Source organism: Melanotaenia boesemani, chromosome 11 (genome assembly GCF_017639745.1).
Source record: "Melanotaenia boesemani isolate fMelBoe1 chromosome 11, fMelBoe1.pri, whole genome shotgun sequence".
Classification (NCBI taxonomy): domain Eukaryota; kingdom Metazoa; phylum Chordata; class Actinopteri; order Atheriniformes; family Melanotaeniidae; genus Melanotaenia; species Melanotaenia boesemani.
The window spans coordinates 28142090-28160597 of record NC_055692.1 but is presented as its reverse complement, the minus strand read 5'-3'; the positions used below and the strand labels follow the sequence as shown (position 1 = coordinate 28160597).

The 18508-nt window shown below is 39.9% G+C and overlaps 1 protein-coding gene across 14 annotated transcripts in view; it reads right to left on the bottom strand.

The window, feature by feature from the left end:
* The window catches only part of arvcfb (ARVCF delta catenin family member b), a 216161-nt gene that overhangs the window by 66761 nt on the left and 130892 nt on the right, over positions 1–18508 (bottom strand). For 12 of the 14 annotated variants that reach the window (XM_041998645.1, XM_041998654.1, XM_041998646.1 and 9 more), the window contains 3 exons: positions 7864–8022; positions 7409–7429; positions 1537–2177 (listed from right to left, as the gene is read on the bottom strand). In XM_041998645.1, the coding sequence (XP_041854579.1) occupies positions 1537–2177; positions 7409–7429; positions 7864–8022 (821 nt within the window). The remainder of the gene's footprint in view (positions 1–1536; positions 2178–7408; positions 7430–7863; positions 8023–18508) is intronic. The other 2 variants (XM_041998648.1, XM_041998649.1) reach the window with 1 other exon arrangement.

The window sequence follows — 18508 nt, the reverse complement described above, 5'->3', positions numbered from 1 at the left end:
ATTCAAGTAACCTCAACCACAATTCATCATTCCCATTCATATGCAAACACACAATGAACTCCACTATGATGACAAAATGAGTGCACGGCGCCGATGCAGAAAGCCGTTTTAGTACTAAATATCTTCATTTTTTGTCTGTGCATAATTGAAGGCTTGCATGAAATGATAAGCTGTAATTAGAGCGCTTTAAATCTAAGATTCATTACAGCACTTTGGAGTCACTGGTCTTTTCTTGGAAGAATACTAATCACAGTGTGAGCACTTATGGGAGCATGGGCACTCCAGGAGAGACGACAATTCCAGTGACAGCACTTTCGTCACTGTTCCCGGGATGAAAAAATAAAAACTACTTTCACTACAGCATGCTGGTGTTTTGATGTGAGCTGATACGAGTTGAGGAGGAAAAAAAAGGATTTGGAATTTATTTCCTGCTGCTATTAGCCAGATTGCCTTTAAAATGCATGCTTGTGTTTGGACATGCAAGTGAGCGGCTTTCATAGTGTGTGTCTGAGTAAGTATGTATATGGCTGTTAGGGCTGTGTTGTGACACATGTAAAGCAGGCTACAAATTGCCTGTCACAGCAAGTGCCTCTCACCAAGCCGATGGAGGAGTGACTCATTTATTGAAGACAGGGGTTTTTATTGAGTGTGTGTATGTAAGATATAGAAAAGATATTAAGTGTGCAAGTGTCAGAGCAAAGTCAAAAATGAGTAAAGACAAAGAGTCTGATTATGAATTACTTTTGAGCTTCATGTGCATCAATGGAGGAACCTTTGGAGTGTCTGTACATATGCCTAATTAAGTAGCTGGTGACCTATATTCTGCTCTATTTTTGATTCTTATAAAAAAGACACATCAACACACACTGACCTGTCTTACTGGCTTGAGTAAAGACATTTTGCCTTAAGATTAGTGTAAACATGCAGAAAGCTTTGAAATATCCATCTGCAACTCATCAGTGATCAAAAAGTAGCTTTTAACACACATTTCTTACCAACTCAACTTCAAACCCCTTGCTTCAATTTCCTCCAGGATGGACATTTTTACTCTGGTTCCCCTATAGAAGCCAACAAACTGATTGAAAGCTATTAGGGATTTTGGGATCCGATTGTTGGAGGCTAACAGGCTTTTTCTGCCCACTGGAGTGAGGGGTTTTACTCTTCTCATCAAGGTCTGTTTGAAAAACAGAGAAAGCTCTGAGATAGAACTGACAAAAGCCTGCGGTCCTCCACCACTCTCTCTCCATCCTTTTCCTTCGTCGTCATGTCTCCAATCATTCCCGCCTCTTTACCTCTGACACAAACACATGCTCGCTGTCCGTTTGCAGAAAAATGACAATCAAACCCTTGTTTTTTACTTACTATAGTGTTTTTTATGGCAAGAACATGACAAGCATTTTTATTCTCTCTTATTTAAGCATTTCTGGTCTCTTTGTGTCAGGGGGAAATCTGTACTCATGCATATGAATTGGTTTTCACTGTCTGAAGCTACAAGGAAAACACACAAACTTGAGCAGGTTGAAGGACCATCCTTACCTGACTCGGGGAACATCGCGAAGAGGTTCCCGATGAGTGCGACCTCGGTTGGCCCCAGGCAGGGTGCGACGGTTGGCAGTGGAGTAGTCAGGTTCCAGCTCATATGGCTCTTCCTCTTCAGGACCCAGGCTGCGGCGATCATCCTCCAAGCCATATGGCTCCGGCTGGAATCGTTCTGGTTGCGAGCGGTTCAGATCCACAGTGCTGCTCCCCATGGGGACCTGGGGCTGCGCCACATGGCCATAGTCATCCTTGCGGATGGGCAGTGTGTAGCTATTCTCCGGCCGGTAGCTGTTGGGTATGTAAGGGTAGCGTGGCGGCCGGAAGTTGATGCCGCGTGAGAGACTGCCGTAGTTGTCCGTCAAATCGGTATAACCATCATGTAGGCCGTAGTGGCGAATGTACTGGCTCTCAGGTGCTTCTCCGTATGAATCATTGTAGGAGTTGTTGTAGGAGCGCGTCAGGGTGGACGTTGCTTGAGGTGTGATGAAGCGGTCACTTCCATTCTTCATGTATCGCCGGTCAATAGAATCGGTGTAGCTGCCCAATGGGGATGAACCCTCAGGCAGGGGCAAGCCATCGGGGCCAAGGGGTACCTGACGCACTGTCCTGGTGGTCACCGTCTTCACCATCTTAGTCACCTGTGGATTGCATTATATACACACACAATGTGGAATGACATGACAACAAAGCTGTTCCAACTGTTAATTTTCACGAGAAAGAAAAATACACTAATAATCTGTTCTCTAGATTAAAACAGGCATCTGAAATTTAATGCCAGGGAAAGCTCATCTGCTTATGATTAACCTCTGAGCTGATGAGCTGCATTATAATGCTCTAAAATAGCATTTTATGTGATGGATTCTTGAAGACCAAAGCATGTGCAGTTGCTTTTGATGTCACTAACATAACATATTCTTGACATAACATAACATAACATGAGTTCAAAGGTAAAAATACAAACTAAACTATTTAAATTTAAGGTCTTTGTTATCAATTGATCATTTCAACACATGTTTAAAGAATACAGAGCACATGTGGAGATAATTTGCTGCAAGAAGCACTTCAAACACAAAGTTCAGACTCAAACTGTTGCAGGAGCACATGAAGTGTGACCAAGCCTCCTGGACTGTGCTTCAACAGAGACATCACGAAGCGTTCCTGCTCCACTGGACCTTGAATACTGTATTGGCCTCAAGGGAGGAATGTAGCTTAGCACTACATAGCTTTAGTACTTGAATGCAGCCATTTCTCAAGCTAATTTCTGTTATTTACCTAAACATCTTAACTTCCTCTGCCATCTCTGAGGCTGTCTGAATAAAAAATTACAGATAGCAGCCCAACTCCGTTTCTAGACTCACCGCCCATGTAGAAACCAATTTGCTGCCCAATGAATTCCGCTGTGGCCAATAATTGGCCACTATAAATTCATCTTTAAAATTAATGAGGTTGATGAAAATTAATCGGCAGCTCCAGGGATGCAGGTCTGATGAAATTCACGTTATGCCTGACAAGGTGTTGCAGAGGGGTTTGTTGGCACATGACAAGATCAGAACAGCGCTCTTATCACTTGGAGAAAAGTCAAAAATGACAAAAACAAAACAGTACACTCAGCTAATTTCAGCATTTGATGGGTTTAATTTTCAACACTGGCTTTCTAAATTGTAAATAGTTTTCCTCACTTTCTTATCAATGCTGTATTTTGGTCGCATATATCAAGTGTTTAACAGAATATCCTCATTAACTTTGTTAAAACAAATAGAAATTTACACTGGCCTCGTTTCTTGACTGCACCCTGATTGAGCTGCAAAACAAATCCCATTTCAGGAACATCAAGGTTCATTTCCATGTTCTCAGTAATTACTGAGGCCTTTGTTTTTGATGACACTCCGCCTTTGCTTTGCATAGATAAAAATAAAGAGCTTGTTTTCTTAACTCACATCAACTAGAGGATCTGTGCGACCTTCAGATAACAAACTCACCACCCATTACAGTTATAGTGGTGAACCCTGGCGGCACCCAAAATAGGTTTTTCTGGACTTCATATCATAGCTCTTAATGTTAAATCTGGACCACAAGGCAAACAGAGCTGTCATGAAGTGGTTGTCATGCAGCTTCTAAAATATAAATAAACAATAATGTCCTGGTGTTTTTATTTCGATCTACTGATAATAAATACTTGCGTGTCCAGTTGGCTTGTACTAACAGTTTTTTTCCCAATTTGCAAAGGTTGCAAAGGGAGCCATCACACCGGTTTCTTTGATGTATGTTCGAGTTTACAAAGTGTTAAGCCATCATGGGAGGGGAGAAGAGATGAGGGACCTGGGACTCTGAAGAATATGTGGAAGTGGAGTAAACAGGCCTTAAAGAGAACTGCTGAATTGGTTGTGGGTATAATTATGTGCGAATGTAGCAATTCTACAGATTTCTATGTGCTTTTTGGATTGTGGAAAAGTCAAAGCAGTAATGAAAAATGTTTATAACAACCACAGGCTGTTAGAATCCATAGCTGTTTACCAAACTGTCTAAATGGAGGGAAAGTCAGCAGGCGTCAAACTGTCCAATTTACAGCACTGCAAGAGGTTTCACAACCTCTGCGGCATTCACTTTATTGAGAGCTTAAATGGACATGGAGGCTGGATTGGTGGGACAGGAGAAGGTAGTAATTCACGTTGTTAAGCATCCTGTTATGGTGATGACTGTTTTCCAGCCCAGTTAAAGAACATCTGTGATAATCATGAAAATAGAAATTGTTATTCTCTTTGCACTTGTGGGCTCTAATGACTAAACATTTAATGTCTTGAAAACCTGATGTTAGAGGAGGATGAAGGCAGGCAAAAGAAGATAAGAACAAGGAAGAAAAAGCACAGGGTTTGGCTTCCTACTGGGTCTATCTGCTCTGGAGTGGGGGTCAAGATGGAAACTGGACTCCACTAACAGGCTGCCAGAAGCCATCACAGGGCAGTATAGGAGGCAAGTCCCAGTTTTTACCCCTTTGGTACCTTAAAATTAGAGGGATGGGTGGTTTTAAATTTTAATTATAAATAAATGTATGTCCTCTTTGTTGTCTGAGCTTTGTAATACAAGACTTGAAAATAAAGTCACTTTAATGCACACATTTGAGATACAAGGAATTTTATGCACCTTGCTGTGCTCAACTAATTACCCTTAAAACTGGCTTGTAGGGTTTGGAAAAGAAGTGTATTATAAACAGAAAAAGCTTCTGTTTGGAACAGCTGTATCTGATGAAACTACCATTTGGCATTTTGTGCCGTTTTACCTCCCACCTGCTGTACCTGCTTCGGGTAGATTCCTCGAGTATGCTCAGGATGTAAAAATGTTTTTGTTTGTGTGGTCAGCCTTGATTCTCATTAGCTCACATCCAGAGGAAAGAAGTGGTATGCTGTTTTTATTGGTTCGACTTTAAAGTGACTGGTGTTCCGTTCAACTGTCTGCTAGCAGGAGAAAGAGGGCTGGACGATGGCCAAGGGAAAGTATGGCACACTGGGACAGGAGGATAAAAGTGGATCTAATTGAGCGTGTACATATGTGTGGACTCATACACGCATTTCAGGCTGATTCATTTTGAGCTGAATTGACTGAAAACGCAAAAAGAAGCAGCAGTTAATGTACCACAAAAGGCCATTCATAGACGTTTTGCAGTTTTATATAGGAAACTTTCTCCATGTACTGAATTTGTCAGCTTAAACTTATTCCGGCCCTGCTGCAAATCACACAACCTAACGCACTCTAATTTTAACGTGTTGTTATACAACACTGTTGTCTGAGTTTTCTGTTAGTATTTCTAAGTGGTGATACTGCTAATACTATATCTAAAGTAGCATGTTTATGACTTCTTAAATCTTTGGTTTTTTTGCTCAGAAATGAGGAAGATATGAAAAGTCTAATGCGTTTCATCTTCCAGCATCTTTCTGGGGGATAACCATCAAGGTGGAGGAGAGCATTAGCATCAGACAGTGTGGCAAAACTTTGGTTTAAAGGAAGAGCTAAGCACATAAATAAAACTGCAAGCTGCTAAGGAGTGATGAGAAAGATGAAAAAGAGAGAGAATAAAAACACATTAAAAAAACAACAACAAAAAAAAAAAAAACAAGGTAAGTAGAAACGACATATTAAGGGCTTCCCTGTGTACGCTGGGTCTGGCCGCCATAGATATGCCTGTGTTCAGAAGTTTATCCTAAATATTATACAGATTTTCCCCCTTACAATGACTTCCAGAGAACACTAAATCTCTGCTATGAGCAGGGTGGTAGAGCTGTGAAAGCAGCATCCTTCCCTCCCCTTCGTCCTTAGAAAAGCTCTTGATTAGTGGGATGTTTGCTGCATGCATTAGTTTGCATTATTTCTTGCAAATTTTGTTCTCTGATGTAAAAACATGTGAGAGTTTGTGTGTGGCCAATCGCCTTGCAGCAAACAGGCTGGAGGGCAATGGGTCCTCCCTGATGAGGGATTAGACTGGGCTTTTTAATTACAGTTTCAGAGTCCTTGGAGTAAGAGCTCCAAACAACACTCCACACTCCTTTGGAAGCCAACATTAACAGCTCACTATAGCGACATTTACATCTGCATCCAAAATGCTGCAGCACAACCTTTTAGTAAATGCAGGTATATTTAAAAATGATATCCTCATTTAGGATGATCTTTGAACAGGTACCAATTCTGTGTGGTTTCATGAGTATAGAACCCTGTAAAATCAGTCATTCATATGTACAGACAGAGCATATCCTCTTCTACCATATCTCATAAAAGACAAACCAAACCCAGGCTCCACAGAGGGCCTTTTGTGTCTAACATAGCTTCTTCTTAAGGATTTAAGTGGGGCAGTGAGGTAGGAGGAAAGAATTGGTTGCAATCTGAAACTTCACCACTACATGACACTAAATCCGGTACACTGATCATTGGATTTTTTTTTTTTTTTTATATCTACGCAACAAGGGATAAATTCAGATTTAAGTTCAGGAATTATACCATTATTCGTATAAAGAAAACAGGAACACATTCAACCAATCAGAATGTTATTAACTGACAGCATGTGGTTGCAGATTACTGATAGGAGGTAAAAACATTTCTGAGTGTCATTATTTTTATAAAAGATTTAATCTTTAAGCTAGAGGATCATGATTTGTATATGATCCACGATATTGGATTTTGGACAATATCCAATATGCCGATATTTTACAATTCATTTGGCCAATAACTGATAACAATATCTAGATTATCTAGTTTCTTCTATTGTGGAAATCAGTATTATTCTGCAGACTCTTTCTCATGTGACTTAAAGGTGAATGATGATGTAATATTCAGTCTTTGTGCAAAAAAAGAAAAATACTTAAACTTGAATTATGTACAACATGTTAAATTGAATCGTGATAATTGCTTTAAAACAAAACAAGAAAGATATGTGCATCCTATCCTATTTAAAATAGAGGATTATGTTCTCCCAGAGCCTGTTATTTTATCGGTTAATGGTCATTATCTGGTATTTAAATTTGAAGCCAGTATCTTCTGACACTGATATTGTGCAGATAATATCGTGCATCTCTAATATTATCATAACTATCAGATATTCATTTATTTACAATTGGGGTTTTTAATTTGCCAGTTTATAGTTTCTAACTCGGGTCATTTATGCATTTACAGACTAAAGTAATATAAACAGAGAGAAAAACATGCAAAAGCAGTATTCCTGGATCGACCTAAAGGGTGGAAGCAGCAAGCAGTGACTTAGGAAGCGCGTTAGAGTACAGAAGTTGTATTTAGCTTGTGATGATGCAGACTGTGCTGCACCTTGTTGCTGTAGCCTGTATGGATACATAAAAAGTGGCATGGTGGGAATAAGAAGCACACTCACCTTTAAGTTAGCCGATTTATCCTTTCAGAAAAACAACAGAACAAAGTAGAGGACGAATGAACAAAGGAATTTTTAAGAAGCACACAACTGGGTGAACACCAAGGGAGCTGACTAATAATAAAGAAAAAAAAAACATAAACAAGCTATGAGAGGGAGGTGAAACCATTTTGGGAATTAGGATTATTTAGAGCTGTTAAGAATGGAAATTTGGAAGTGGAAGTATAGTGTTTGTGTGGTAGCAGTAATCCATAAACATAATGTAATGTCGAAATGGACCAGGGGGACATTGTGGGGTTTTGCTGCTGTGAATTCACTGGGAGCAGCAACAATACAACTGCTAAAGCGTGATCGCAGAAACCAGGCTGGATATCTACTCTATACAGTACCACAATCAGTTTTATCTGCACATCACAGCTTACTTTTTGCCTTACCAAGCTAATGCCTCTCTGCCTTACCTTGGTTTCAGTGCGCCGTGTGGTTCCATCATCAGAAGTGACCACTGAGATGTGGGAGGTGGGGGTGCCGGGGTCCTCCTCTATGGTGACCGTCTCCTCCACCACCTCCTGTGGCTCCTGCATCATGCCCAGGGAAGTGGCGTTACTAGGGCTCTGCTCCTGCAAAAAAAAGGGAAGAAAATAAGAATCAAAGCATTCAGAATTTAAAGTATGAGTTTTTTTTAAATCGTCATAAAGTGGCATGGAGAAAAACAATATCCAGGTAATCTTCTGTTAGACATACAAGATGAATATTTAATTGTGCCACTGCAGCCATACATTTTATTTTAATGCAGCAAAGAAAAGCAGGGCATGCATAAGCACACTGCAAATGAAAGCTATTAAATATAATACCATCTGCAAATTGCAATGCAACACTTAAGAATCGGGCAAATGCAAAATGTGAAACATACAACGTGAATAATAATGTGTTTAAATACACAGAGAAAAGGGAAGAAATGTGGTGAAAGAAATACTGCTTCTAAAATTTTATGAAAAATGATAAGAGGTGGCCACAAGAAGAAAACAGATCATAATTAAACATCACTGCATATTATGTGTATTAGGGAGGAGGCTAAAAATTGTAAAATATGTTCAGTCACCTCCACTACAAAATAGATTAAACATGCACAGTTGTACATAATCTCTCAGGCTCATCATAAGAAAATTAACACTTACACACAAGCACCACAGGAAGTCTGACAAAATGTCCAGTCCAACAACACTCATGACTGTTCATTCCCAGTGTTATAACGTAATTTTAACACTGGGAGTAATTGTGAGTACAATTACTTGTGAGTAATTGTACTCCTGTTTAACAATGGGTTAGGGTTGGGGAATACAACTCGATATGATTTGGAGAAAATGTGATTATAGTTAAACAATGCCAGCTTTTTTAAATCAATCTCAGACACAATATAAGTAGACGCAATATAAAACTATCCACTAACTCATCTATGGTATTAAATTATTTTGAACAGTTTAGTTCAAACAGTATTAAAAAAATAAGCACACAAAACCTTGATGACAGTATACAAGGAAATGCAAGATTAAAGATTCAAGATGAATTTAAATCATCTACATCTCTGATTAAACAAAGGCTATACAATGAAACACAGAAAGAAAAACATTAAGAAGTAGCCAACAACTTCTCCCCCACTGAGAGCTCAGACAAAGTTAAATATTATTTCATGACAAGTGAAAGCTTGAAGGACGATTTTTGATTCATATTTCATGGAGGAGCCACATAGTTAAAAAAAAAAAAAAAAAAAAACGTTTCCATGGGCTATGGATGAAAGTGACTATTGAGTTTTGCTTTCCCCACCTGACCGCATGAGTTTGTATGCAACATCCTGGCAGGGATCGGTTGGTGTGTAGGGTTTTCAAGACTGAGAGAGGAAGGGATGCACTCGAGGCAATCACTGATAACCAAAACAGCATGGAGCCAAAAGAAGGAGAAGAAATCAAAGGTAATAGGGAGGGCTGAGATGCTGAGAGTGGAAGGACATAGAAGTGGAAATTAAAGTTTTTTCTTATGACAGGGTAAGAGAGGAAGCAGAAGCTTAAATCCTTTTGGTCCATATAGCTGTAACTGATCTTTTTCAGGATTTCTCACATGCAATTATTAATGCATGCAGCCACAGTTTTTCCTGTCCACGTAGAAGAAATTAGCTTAAACAAGGAATGACCAAACATTATTTATTCAAAGCACTTCTTCTAACTCCCATGGATCTTAATTGCATGATAAAAGAGCTACAGTGTAAACTAAATAAGAAATTGTTGCCTGTCTTCACCCCATTATCAAAAACTATCTACAAATTCCCTTCATGCAATCAGACTGAACAGAAGAAAAACGATTCATAAAGCTGTGGTGTGAGATGGAATGAAGACCAAAAAGATTGCAAGAAAAAAAGTTTGTGTAAAATTCTCCACTGCATTTTCAAAACTCTACAGGTGACGACTTTTAGAGGAAGACTGCTTGTTTCTTCACATCTTTGAAGGCACTAATAAGTGAACGACTCTTTATTGATTAGACAACTTCTCTGAGGCTTCAAAGCCCACACAGTCCTCATTGATCTCCAGTCCTTCTTGCTGATAAGCCAAAAATTTGCACTTTTTTGTGGTTGTGATCTTTTCCCATAATCCTACAACCCTTCTATTCTCCATGTCCTTGCTGGGAAAAAGACCTGGGCATTTGTTTTTGGGTGTTTCTATCAACTTCTTCAGCTGCATTAAAAAACATTACGCCTCCTCTCTACTTTATTCTTTACTTCGATTCGATTAGCATTAAGTTAGGTCATCATACTTGGAAAACAAAGCTTCCACAGCCCAAACTCGGAAGAATATGCTGCATTAAAAAAAACAGACATTTTTACAACTGACCTCTGGCTAAGCAGCACAGTCCTGTCGGGAGGGAACTTTAAATACTATTAAGGAAAAGTAAAGGTCAGACCTGATTATTTGCCTACAATCAACATACTTCTTATGTTTATCCTCACAAACTGGCCCCCAGAAAACAACAGTGGCTTATGACTTGTTTGAGGATTCTCAGAATAGCTAACAACTTTCACTGGAAAATGACATTAATTAATGCTCATTCGAAGAATTATGGTCTTGTGTATTGCTTGATTTATCTTTTTAGGATCAGGATACTGTGTGTAAACGTTTCGTAATTTATCAGCTCCTTGTCAATCTCAACAAACTGGCTGGTTTCCTATCATGTCCATTCCTTTTTCAGGTTCACTGAAAAAACCCATAGGAGACATTCTCAAAGCTGGTAATAATAATAAAGGCAATAAAAGCAGCACCATCCCACATTTGTTTAAAACATGAAGTGCACGGAAAAGCACTAAACCCAACGAAAGGAGACCTTTAGAGGCCAGCTGGCAAACTAGCTTCTTGATCTAAGCTTATTGAAATATCTTTCATTCACTTGTACAGTTCTCTCCATCTTGTTTCTGTGTATGAAGTGAGAGAGGAGTTGAATTCAACATTACAGCCACTAAATAAATGATTAAGAGATGTCTGGCTGTCGGCTAGCATGGCTTTCAGACGATCACAGGGGAAAATGAGGCTAATTCTGAGTCAAGGAGACTCTGAAGAAGCCGTCAAGGGCAAGACAGGTGGATCGCAGTGAGTTAATGACTGATCTCTGAGAGACGAATGATAAAGTGACAAAAAGGGTGTAGGGGAGAATGTAATAAAGGGTGGGGAAGACGTTTGATCAAATACAAATCTAGTTGAAGTAGTAAACTTCAAAGCTGGATAAGACAGCTTCTAGCTGGGCTGGTTTCTTCACAATTTCATCTGGATGGATCTACTTCCCTCCAAATCCTACTCCACGATCATAACAGTGAGAGTCAAACATAAACAAAGAAAACAAAAACATCTCAGAGCAGCTCTAGAATGAAAAAAAATCAAACAAGAAGCTGATAGGAATTAGACCCATCAAAAGAAATAAAACACACTTTAGTGACCCTGAGCAAAGTAAATTCTGAAAAAACAACAATGTTTGTCTCCTTGCCTTTCTCTCCTCACTTTCATTGAGGAGAGAAAAGCTTGTGTGAGGTTAAATCACTTCTGTTCAGTCAGCAGTAACATAGAGGCTGAGGCATCTAAAAGACAGGGATTTTGTTCAGAAGAAGGCCTACGGATTTGTACAACCTGCACTTCACACAGTCCACAGTAGTTAAATCTGACTAGCAGTGGTGGAGGGCTGACTTGGGTGGATAATGAAATTCCATCTTACAGAAAAATGCCTTGACCAAGAAGACTATTACACTGGCCAACTTCGAGTGGGCTTATACCTAGACAAAACCTTAAACTCTGAAAAGATTTTTTTTTTTTTTTACATTGAAGTGTCTGTCAGACCAATTATATTCCTAAAAAATTGAGCTCCTACTCAGCTCAAACAATCAATGTCTCTATAATAAGTTTACACAACATTTACAAGTTTAACAGCTTTCATAGGCGTCTTTGTAGAGTATATTTAACTGTAATAGATCATGTGGATGCATGCATACCCAACTAATCTTAACTACAATGGATGGATATGCAGAAAAAACAGGATCAGGGCGACCTGGAATACAAAGGCAGGAGATGAAGAGATACAGTGGTGTCAATTAGCAGCAGCCTGCTATCTGCCATCAATCCACACTCATTCATCATCTATGTTCGATAAGCTGCCTCTGTGTTGTCTAAGAGTGAAGCGATAGAGTGAAATGGTTGAGAGTAAGCAGATAAGGGGCTTACCTCTCTAAAGGATGAGTCACAAGCAATCATCTGTTGGAGTTGAGAGAATCATTCATACCTGTAGTAGATGTGTTCAAGACGCTCAGGTCAAATAATACATAGATTTAATTCATGCTGTAGGGATAAATCTAAGAAAAGTATCTTAGTATTCTGTTTTTATATAGGCAAACCTTTGATTGTGCTCTCTTTAAAACATATTCTAAAATATCAACCAGTTTCACCATATCGCCCTGTGTTTATTTTTTTTTTTTTGTTTGTTTTTTTGTTTGTCTATATGTTTTTTTTTTAGTTTAGTTTAGTTTTTTATCATTTAATCTGTTGGGGCTTCGGTTGCCTGTTTCCTGAAAAAGTTCCATTCAATGCCTGATTTTCTACATCTAGATTCAATGAGTTATTAATATATCTTAGAGTCATGCCAAACAGCAAACTTATACTTTCAGCCGTTTTACTGCCATGCTGGATGTTAAATCTCACTCTCAAATCACCTTTTTCAATTCAAATATATCGAGACTTAATCAGACACAGTACAGAAGAAGGGAATATTGTTTATTTCAAGATAGCTTGTTTTGAGTAAGAAACATCTTTTCTTTTGCATTTTGCACAGCTGTATTTTTGTTATGGTCATTGAAAAGTATTTTTCATTCATTTTGTTTTAGGAGCATTTCATTTAATGTAAAGCTACTTTAATTTCAGGCAACTGTTTTAATGCACATGTGCTACCGATCCTTAATAAAAGTGTATTTAGCACCGAAGGCTGTAAATTAGAGCTGTCTCTTTGGTTACTTGAAAAGAAAATATATCGATTTATATTGTATATCGTAATTCAGGTAAAAAAAATATTGTGATATAAGATTTGGTTCATATTGCCCAGCCCTATTTTCTGCTAATATTTTGATCTCCTTTCCTCTACTTCCTCTTTAGGTGTAAAAAAATATATATATACTAGATTAAAGTTATACATTAAAAAATGGGTAAAAGGTTGGCAGTGTGGCTGAAGTTAACACTATGCTGCGGTGAAGTGTTAAAACAGACAATGAATAACATGTCATTGCGAAAAGCTTTGCTCATACTTTGAGTTGTCATGGTGATGCACCCTACAACTGCGAGGAAAACTTGTATGTGCAAAAATGACACATTGAGGACACCCTCCGAGCTAAAAGCATCAATATGGGATGAGTTGGAAGTCAAAACGGACTGTCACATTTACCACTGATAATGCCGCCACTGCAGCTGGATCCTGTAACACTTTACTGCACCACCATGAAATAACCTCCAAACCAGCATTCACCTCTAGGTTTACAACTCTATGTTCACTTTGAGAGGTTTTTGTGAGTCGTGATGAGTTTCACTACTGTTAGATCAAAGGTTGTTATAAAAAAATAAAAATGCGTAAGTTGCTGCTGTTCATGCAGTATTTTAAAATTGTACAGCCTTAAACGTAAGTATCACTCAAAAAATGACAAATGTACAAATTAAACTAAATTTTAGCTTAAAGTTTAAATTCAATGTAGGGGAGGTAGGGAGAACAAAAAGTCAATTATCTGCAATGAATTATTCCTTTGAACAGGGCCACATGTTTCCAATTGCAAATTAATGCAGATACACATGAGGGACACATTTCCCACTCACTCCTACACCAGGGCAAAATTAGATCTGTGTGTCTCAGTCTGCACACAGTGGGAGGGAGACTCTGGTTCTTCCAGTATGAGACAGCACACCCTGTCAGATCACCACCTGGTCTTGCATACTGGTGTGATCAGAGTCACCTTCCTCCCAAATTTGCTCGAGTGCACACATACACAACATACTCAGACTTTGCCTCACCCCTGCGCAGCGACTAACAGGATTTCACTCCGGAGCCATGCCAGCAGTCATTACATGGCTCTTACACAATTAATCCTCTAGCAAAGATCGGCCAGCCAACCTTGGGTCGTTCAATTTCTCATCAGTCCCTTCTGTTTCTACCACCTGCCCTCCCAGCAGCCCTCTAGGCAAAGAATCACATGATAAAATTCAAAAGAAAATGAGAGAGATGGAAAAAAGCATGTGAGAGCGCATGGACTGGGGTGAAAAAAGCAAATGTGAACTGTAGTCATGTGATCTAAACATCCAAAACAAGAAGGGAAGTCAAGCAGGGGAAGGGGTGCTCGAGAGGCAAACACCAAAACAGCATGCTACCCAGGGGTTAAATAAATAAAATAAAAAAGGGCAGAAGTGTGTGTGTGTGTGTGTGGGGGGGGGGGTAGGCAATCATACCCAAAGCCAATCACATCTCAGGTACAGTCCTAACTCCGGAATAACTGGAAGTTCAACTGACATACCAGCATTTTAATTGTAAAAATCCTTCCACTGTGTAAAGAGGTGAATCACTCAAAAATAACAAATGAGGGAGGGCAAAGTCCTGATGAGGCAGCTGGGAATGACGGGACCTTAATCTCTCTTCTGGTGACTGATCCTGGGCCAAATCTGGGCTTCTCTTGTTCCCTCATCTCTTTCACGCTTGGTCTCTTGGTTTCAGACGCCTCCATTATTTCCCACCCCAGGCCTTTTTTTTTTTTTCTATCACTTCTCAGAAGCTCCTGTCTGCTTCCCCTACACCACCCTCTGTAGATGTGCCCTTTTGTTCCCTTGCACCAGTGCTTAGAGACAGCAAAAAACGTATCCAGGCCTTGACAGACTCTGGCTTGATTGCTTCTCGACAGGACATCGCAGCCATATTTTCCCACTCGAACCAGACCATCTAGTGACATATGGAAACCCCAGCTTAACCCTCAGGAACACTCGACACCACCTTAATCTCTAGAAAGAATGATATTCCCATGCAAATTGGCCGAGAGATGTTTTGAAATCTTGGATAATTTCTTACATATGTCATCAATTACACACCGTACATACAAACACACTCGCACAGACGGAGTCACATGCCACATATGTTTTCCTCACAACACATGGCCGGGAGTCAGATTGGGAGTCAAACATCCAGAAAGTCACACTAACCATGGAATTCATTTCAGCAGTCAGCAACTTCAGCAATGAGGGGGTAAATCAGTTGTGCTGTTATTTAATAAGCAGCAGAGGAGATAAAGAGAAGGAGACGGCTAACAAATAAAAACAAAGGAGGAGGAATCACAACAGCAAACTAGACTTATGAGCGTTGGAGAGGGCGCAACTTCCGTGCTCAAAGTTTGATTGTTTGGACAGCCGGTGCCGCCCTGAGAGTGGGTGAAAAAAGAATTCAGCACCGTAGATGAAGATTAGAGGTAGCTCAGAGCGGTCGGCGGGTGGTGGGTGGGGTGTGGGGCACGGATGGGCTTGCTATGATGGTGTAAACACTGGGATCCTGAGGGGTGGGTTGTGTGCAGTGCCCCTCCCCGCCCCTCAGCCTCTGGATCCCTGTCAGTATGATTCTTTCAAGAACTGGTGACTGGGGGAGGGGGGGTAGCTTGAGAGGGAGGCTTTAAGACAAGCTTTGGCAGAAGCGTAGTTCATATGAGGTCTACAGTTGATGCAGGGAGCTGGATAGGGGACATATGCACCACTTCCTGTCAGGCAAGCAATGCAATACTTATTGTCCCCCTGACAGCCTCTCGCCAAAAGCTGTCTGCATGTGCAGCTGGAGGGTCTACCATTTAGCAGATATTTTACCCCTCCCTGTCCTCCATTAACGGCTTTCTCCTGAGTCTCTTGTGTTGAAAACAGTGAAGCCGGAGGCAGTTAAAACGTGGGACTTCTAACAGGCTTAGCACAATTCTCTCATTGCTTTTGGAGAAAATGCTCTCCTGCGGGACTGTGGTGGTGGGATATGTGTATAAGCTTTTCTACACGAGAGGGTAGGAGGTCACTGAGACAATGGCATATTTCTTGAACACTGAAACAGGAATGCATGTGTTTTTACAGATTCCCTTCTAAACTGTATAAACATTTACAGTACACTGCCTCTAGGAAAGTAACAGGTACTCAAGGGGCAATTAAAATACCCCTCATCTTGACTGGAACCCCAAAACTCCAACACCTTGCAGAACCAGCTCAGTCCATCACAACAACTGTGACTTCTTTTCAAATATACACTTGGTAAAATGAGGTTAAACCCCCTCTGGGGATTTTTTTATGGCCTCGTGCCAACTTTCTGATAAAGAATTAGGTTCATTTTGTGGGTAACAGCTCAGCGTCAGAGCCACAAGCGAAGTGCAATCCACAAGAAGTGGTCGATGAAGAAATCCCAGATGATTTACTCCTAACCTTCAACGCGTCAAGTGATAAGGTTAGGTTGGATGTATACGTGTCCTATAAAGGAGCCATTGTGCAGCTGGGTAAATCTATCGAGAGACCTGAGCTATAGCCTCGTGACTTTATTTATTATTTTCTCTCTGTCAGATCAAAAGAAATGTGATATTTCATCTATTCTATCAAGTTCTGCTCTACGGTTTGTGCACAGTTCAAGGTATGAATGCATGTGCGTGCATGTGCGTGTGCTGCTAAATAGTGCAATGGCCTCTGACTGCTCCCATCAGGATGGACACATTTTCAAAGACATCAATAAAAATGTTTTTAAACCTGATGAAATCTAGGACTTTTCACCTTTTTATACCCCTTTCATATGTCATTATTTCATGTCTTGTGAGTGTAATTTGCACTTTGCAACCCTGTTTTACAGATTAAATATTGCAGCACTGTGAAATTCTGTCCTCTTCAAATAATTCTGCTTTCTTAGTAAGGTGGGGTCACTTGACACTCTTAGTCATAACATGGCGCCTCAGGAGCTAAGGATAAGGGTCTTGCTGAAGAGCAGCCTGACTGAAATTGGGGTTGTACCTTCTCAGAAGAGACTCAAATGATCCACCATGCAGGACAAAGTGGCATCTAGAGGTGCAAAGAGCAAATTGCAACCAACAAAAAAAAACACCCCCTATGCCACCAGAGGCCACAAAAAGCTTGACTGCAGAGGCGGTGTTTGGTTTGTCCCTTCTGGTCTTCTACAGCAGCAACATGCTGTGGTGAAGGAATACTTTGGGTGGGGGGGCACGGTAAATGAATTACTCTAAGGTAAAGTAAGCACAATTATTCTCATAGTCATGCAGCTCTATTTGATATATATGTTACATAATGTAAATTAAACTTCCACTGTCCCAGTTGTTCTGCACAGGAAACAAAAACTGAAGGAAAGGGAAAAATATTTTATGTTCAAATGAAGTTCACTTTGAAGCTTATTGCATTCACTTGATTTACAAGATATATTTATATTTTCCTGTCCTGTTTTATTAAGTAATGATGTCCACCATGATGATGGGGGGGGTACTGAAGTCTGCAGCTTCAAAACTGTCAAAGTGAGAGTCCTGAGATTGCAGCTGCAGTCCTTAAACTGCAGCCTCTAGTGCTGCAGAAACTTGGCTAGCAGTCGTTCTCTACTGCAGAGCTATAGGTCTACAGTCAAGGACATAATCCAACATAACAGGGTCATCCTGTAAGCTACTAAATAACATTCCTTTTACTTACTATTTTGTTTATACTTCATGCATTTTAGACAATGACTGAGAGCTTCTAGTAATTTTAGAAAAACTAGCAAAAAGTACTTTTTCTTAAAAGTATCAAATTTCAGAAAAACATTATTATTGAAAAGAATAATGCAATAAATTAAATGTTAAATGAGAGGATGGAAGCAGTGGATGTTTGGCATTTTTATTTGATTGGCTTAAACAAATGATCTTGTCAACAAGGTCAACTTTGAATATCTGGTGCGCGTTAAAAACCATTTCCCTCGGGGATACTAAAAACAGTGGGCCGGAACATTCCTCTACTGCGAACAGAGTTCCTCAGAGTTTAGAGCCGAAGCTTACTGTGAAACACAACCACATCTGAAATCAGCGGGTCAGCCAGAGTACACAGACACGATGCCCTCCTCATCACACCAAAACAAAGCCACAGCTCCCTCTCATCTCCCAGTGCTGGAAATGAAAAACATTGTGTCTGGAGCGACACAATGAGACTTTTTTATAACAAAGCCCATAGCAGCAATAAAGTCAGAGGGAAACAAAAACAAGGCCACTATATCTGGAGCTCATCTCTTCCACTGCCTCTGGAATAAAATAAAAAGGGCTAAATTGTATCAAAACTGTATTTTTTTTTTCTTTTTATTTATTTATTTATCCAGATGACATTGTGTTGCATTTAATCAGACTTTTAATCAGACATTAAAGGTGCCACAAAAACACACACAAAGTTATTCACAAGCCAAAAACAAGTCCACCTGATTTCCTTTGATTACTGAGTGGAGGTTAAAAAACATAGGGCAAAGAGACAAGAGAGCATTTTCTGTGTTTGTGCTGGGTGACTTCTTATATATGTGTGTGTCTGTGTG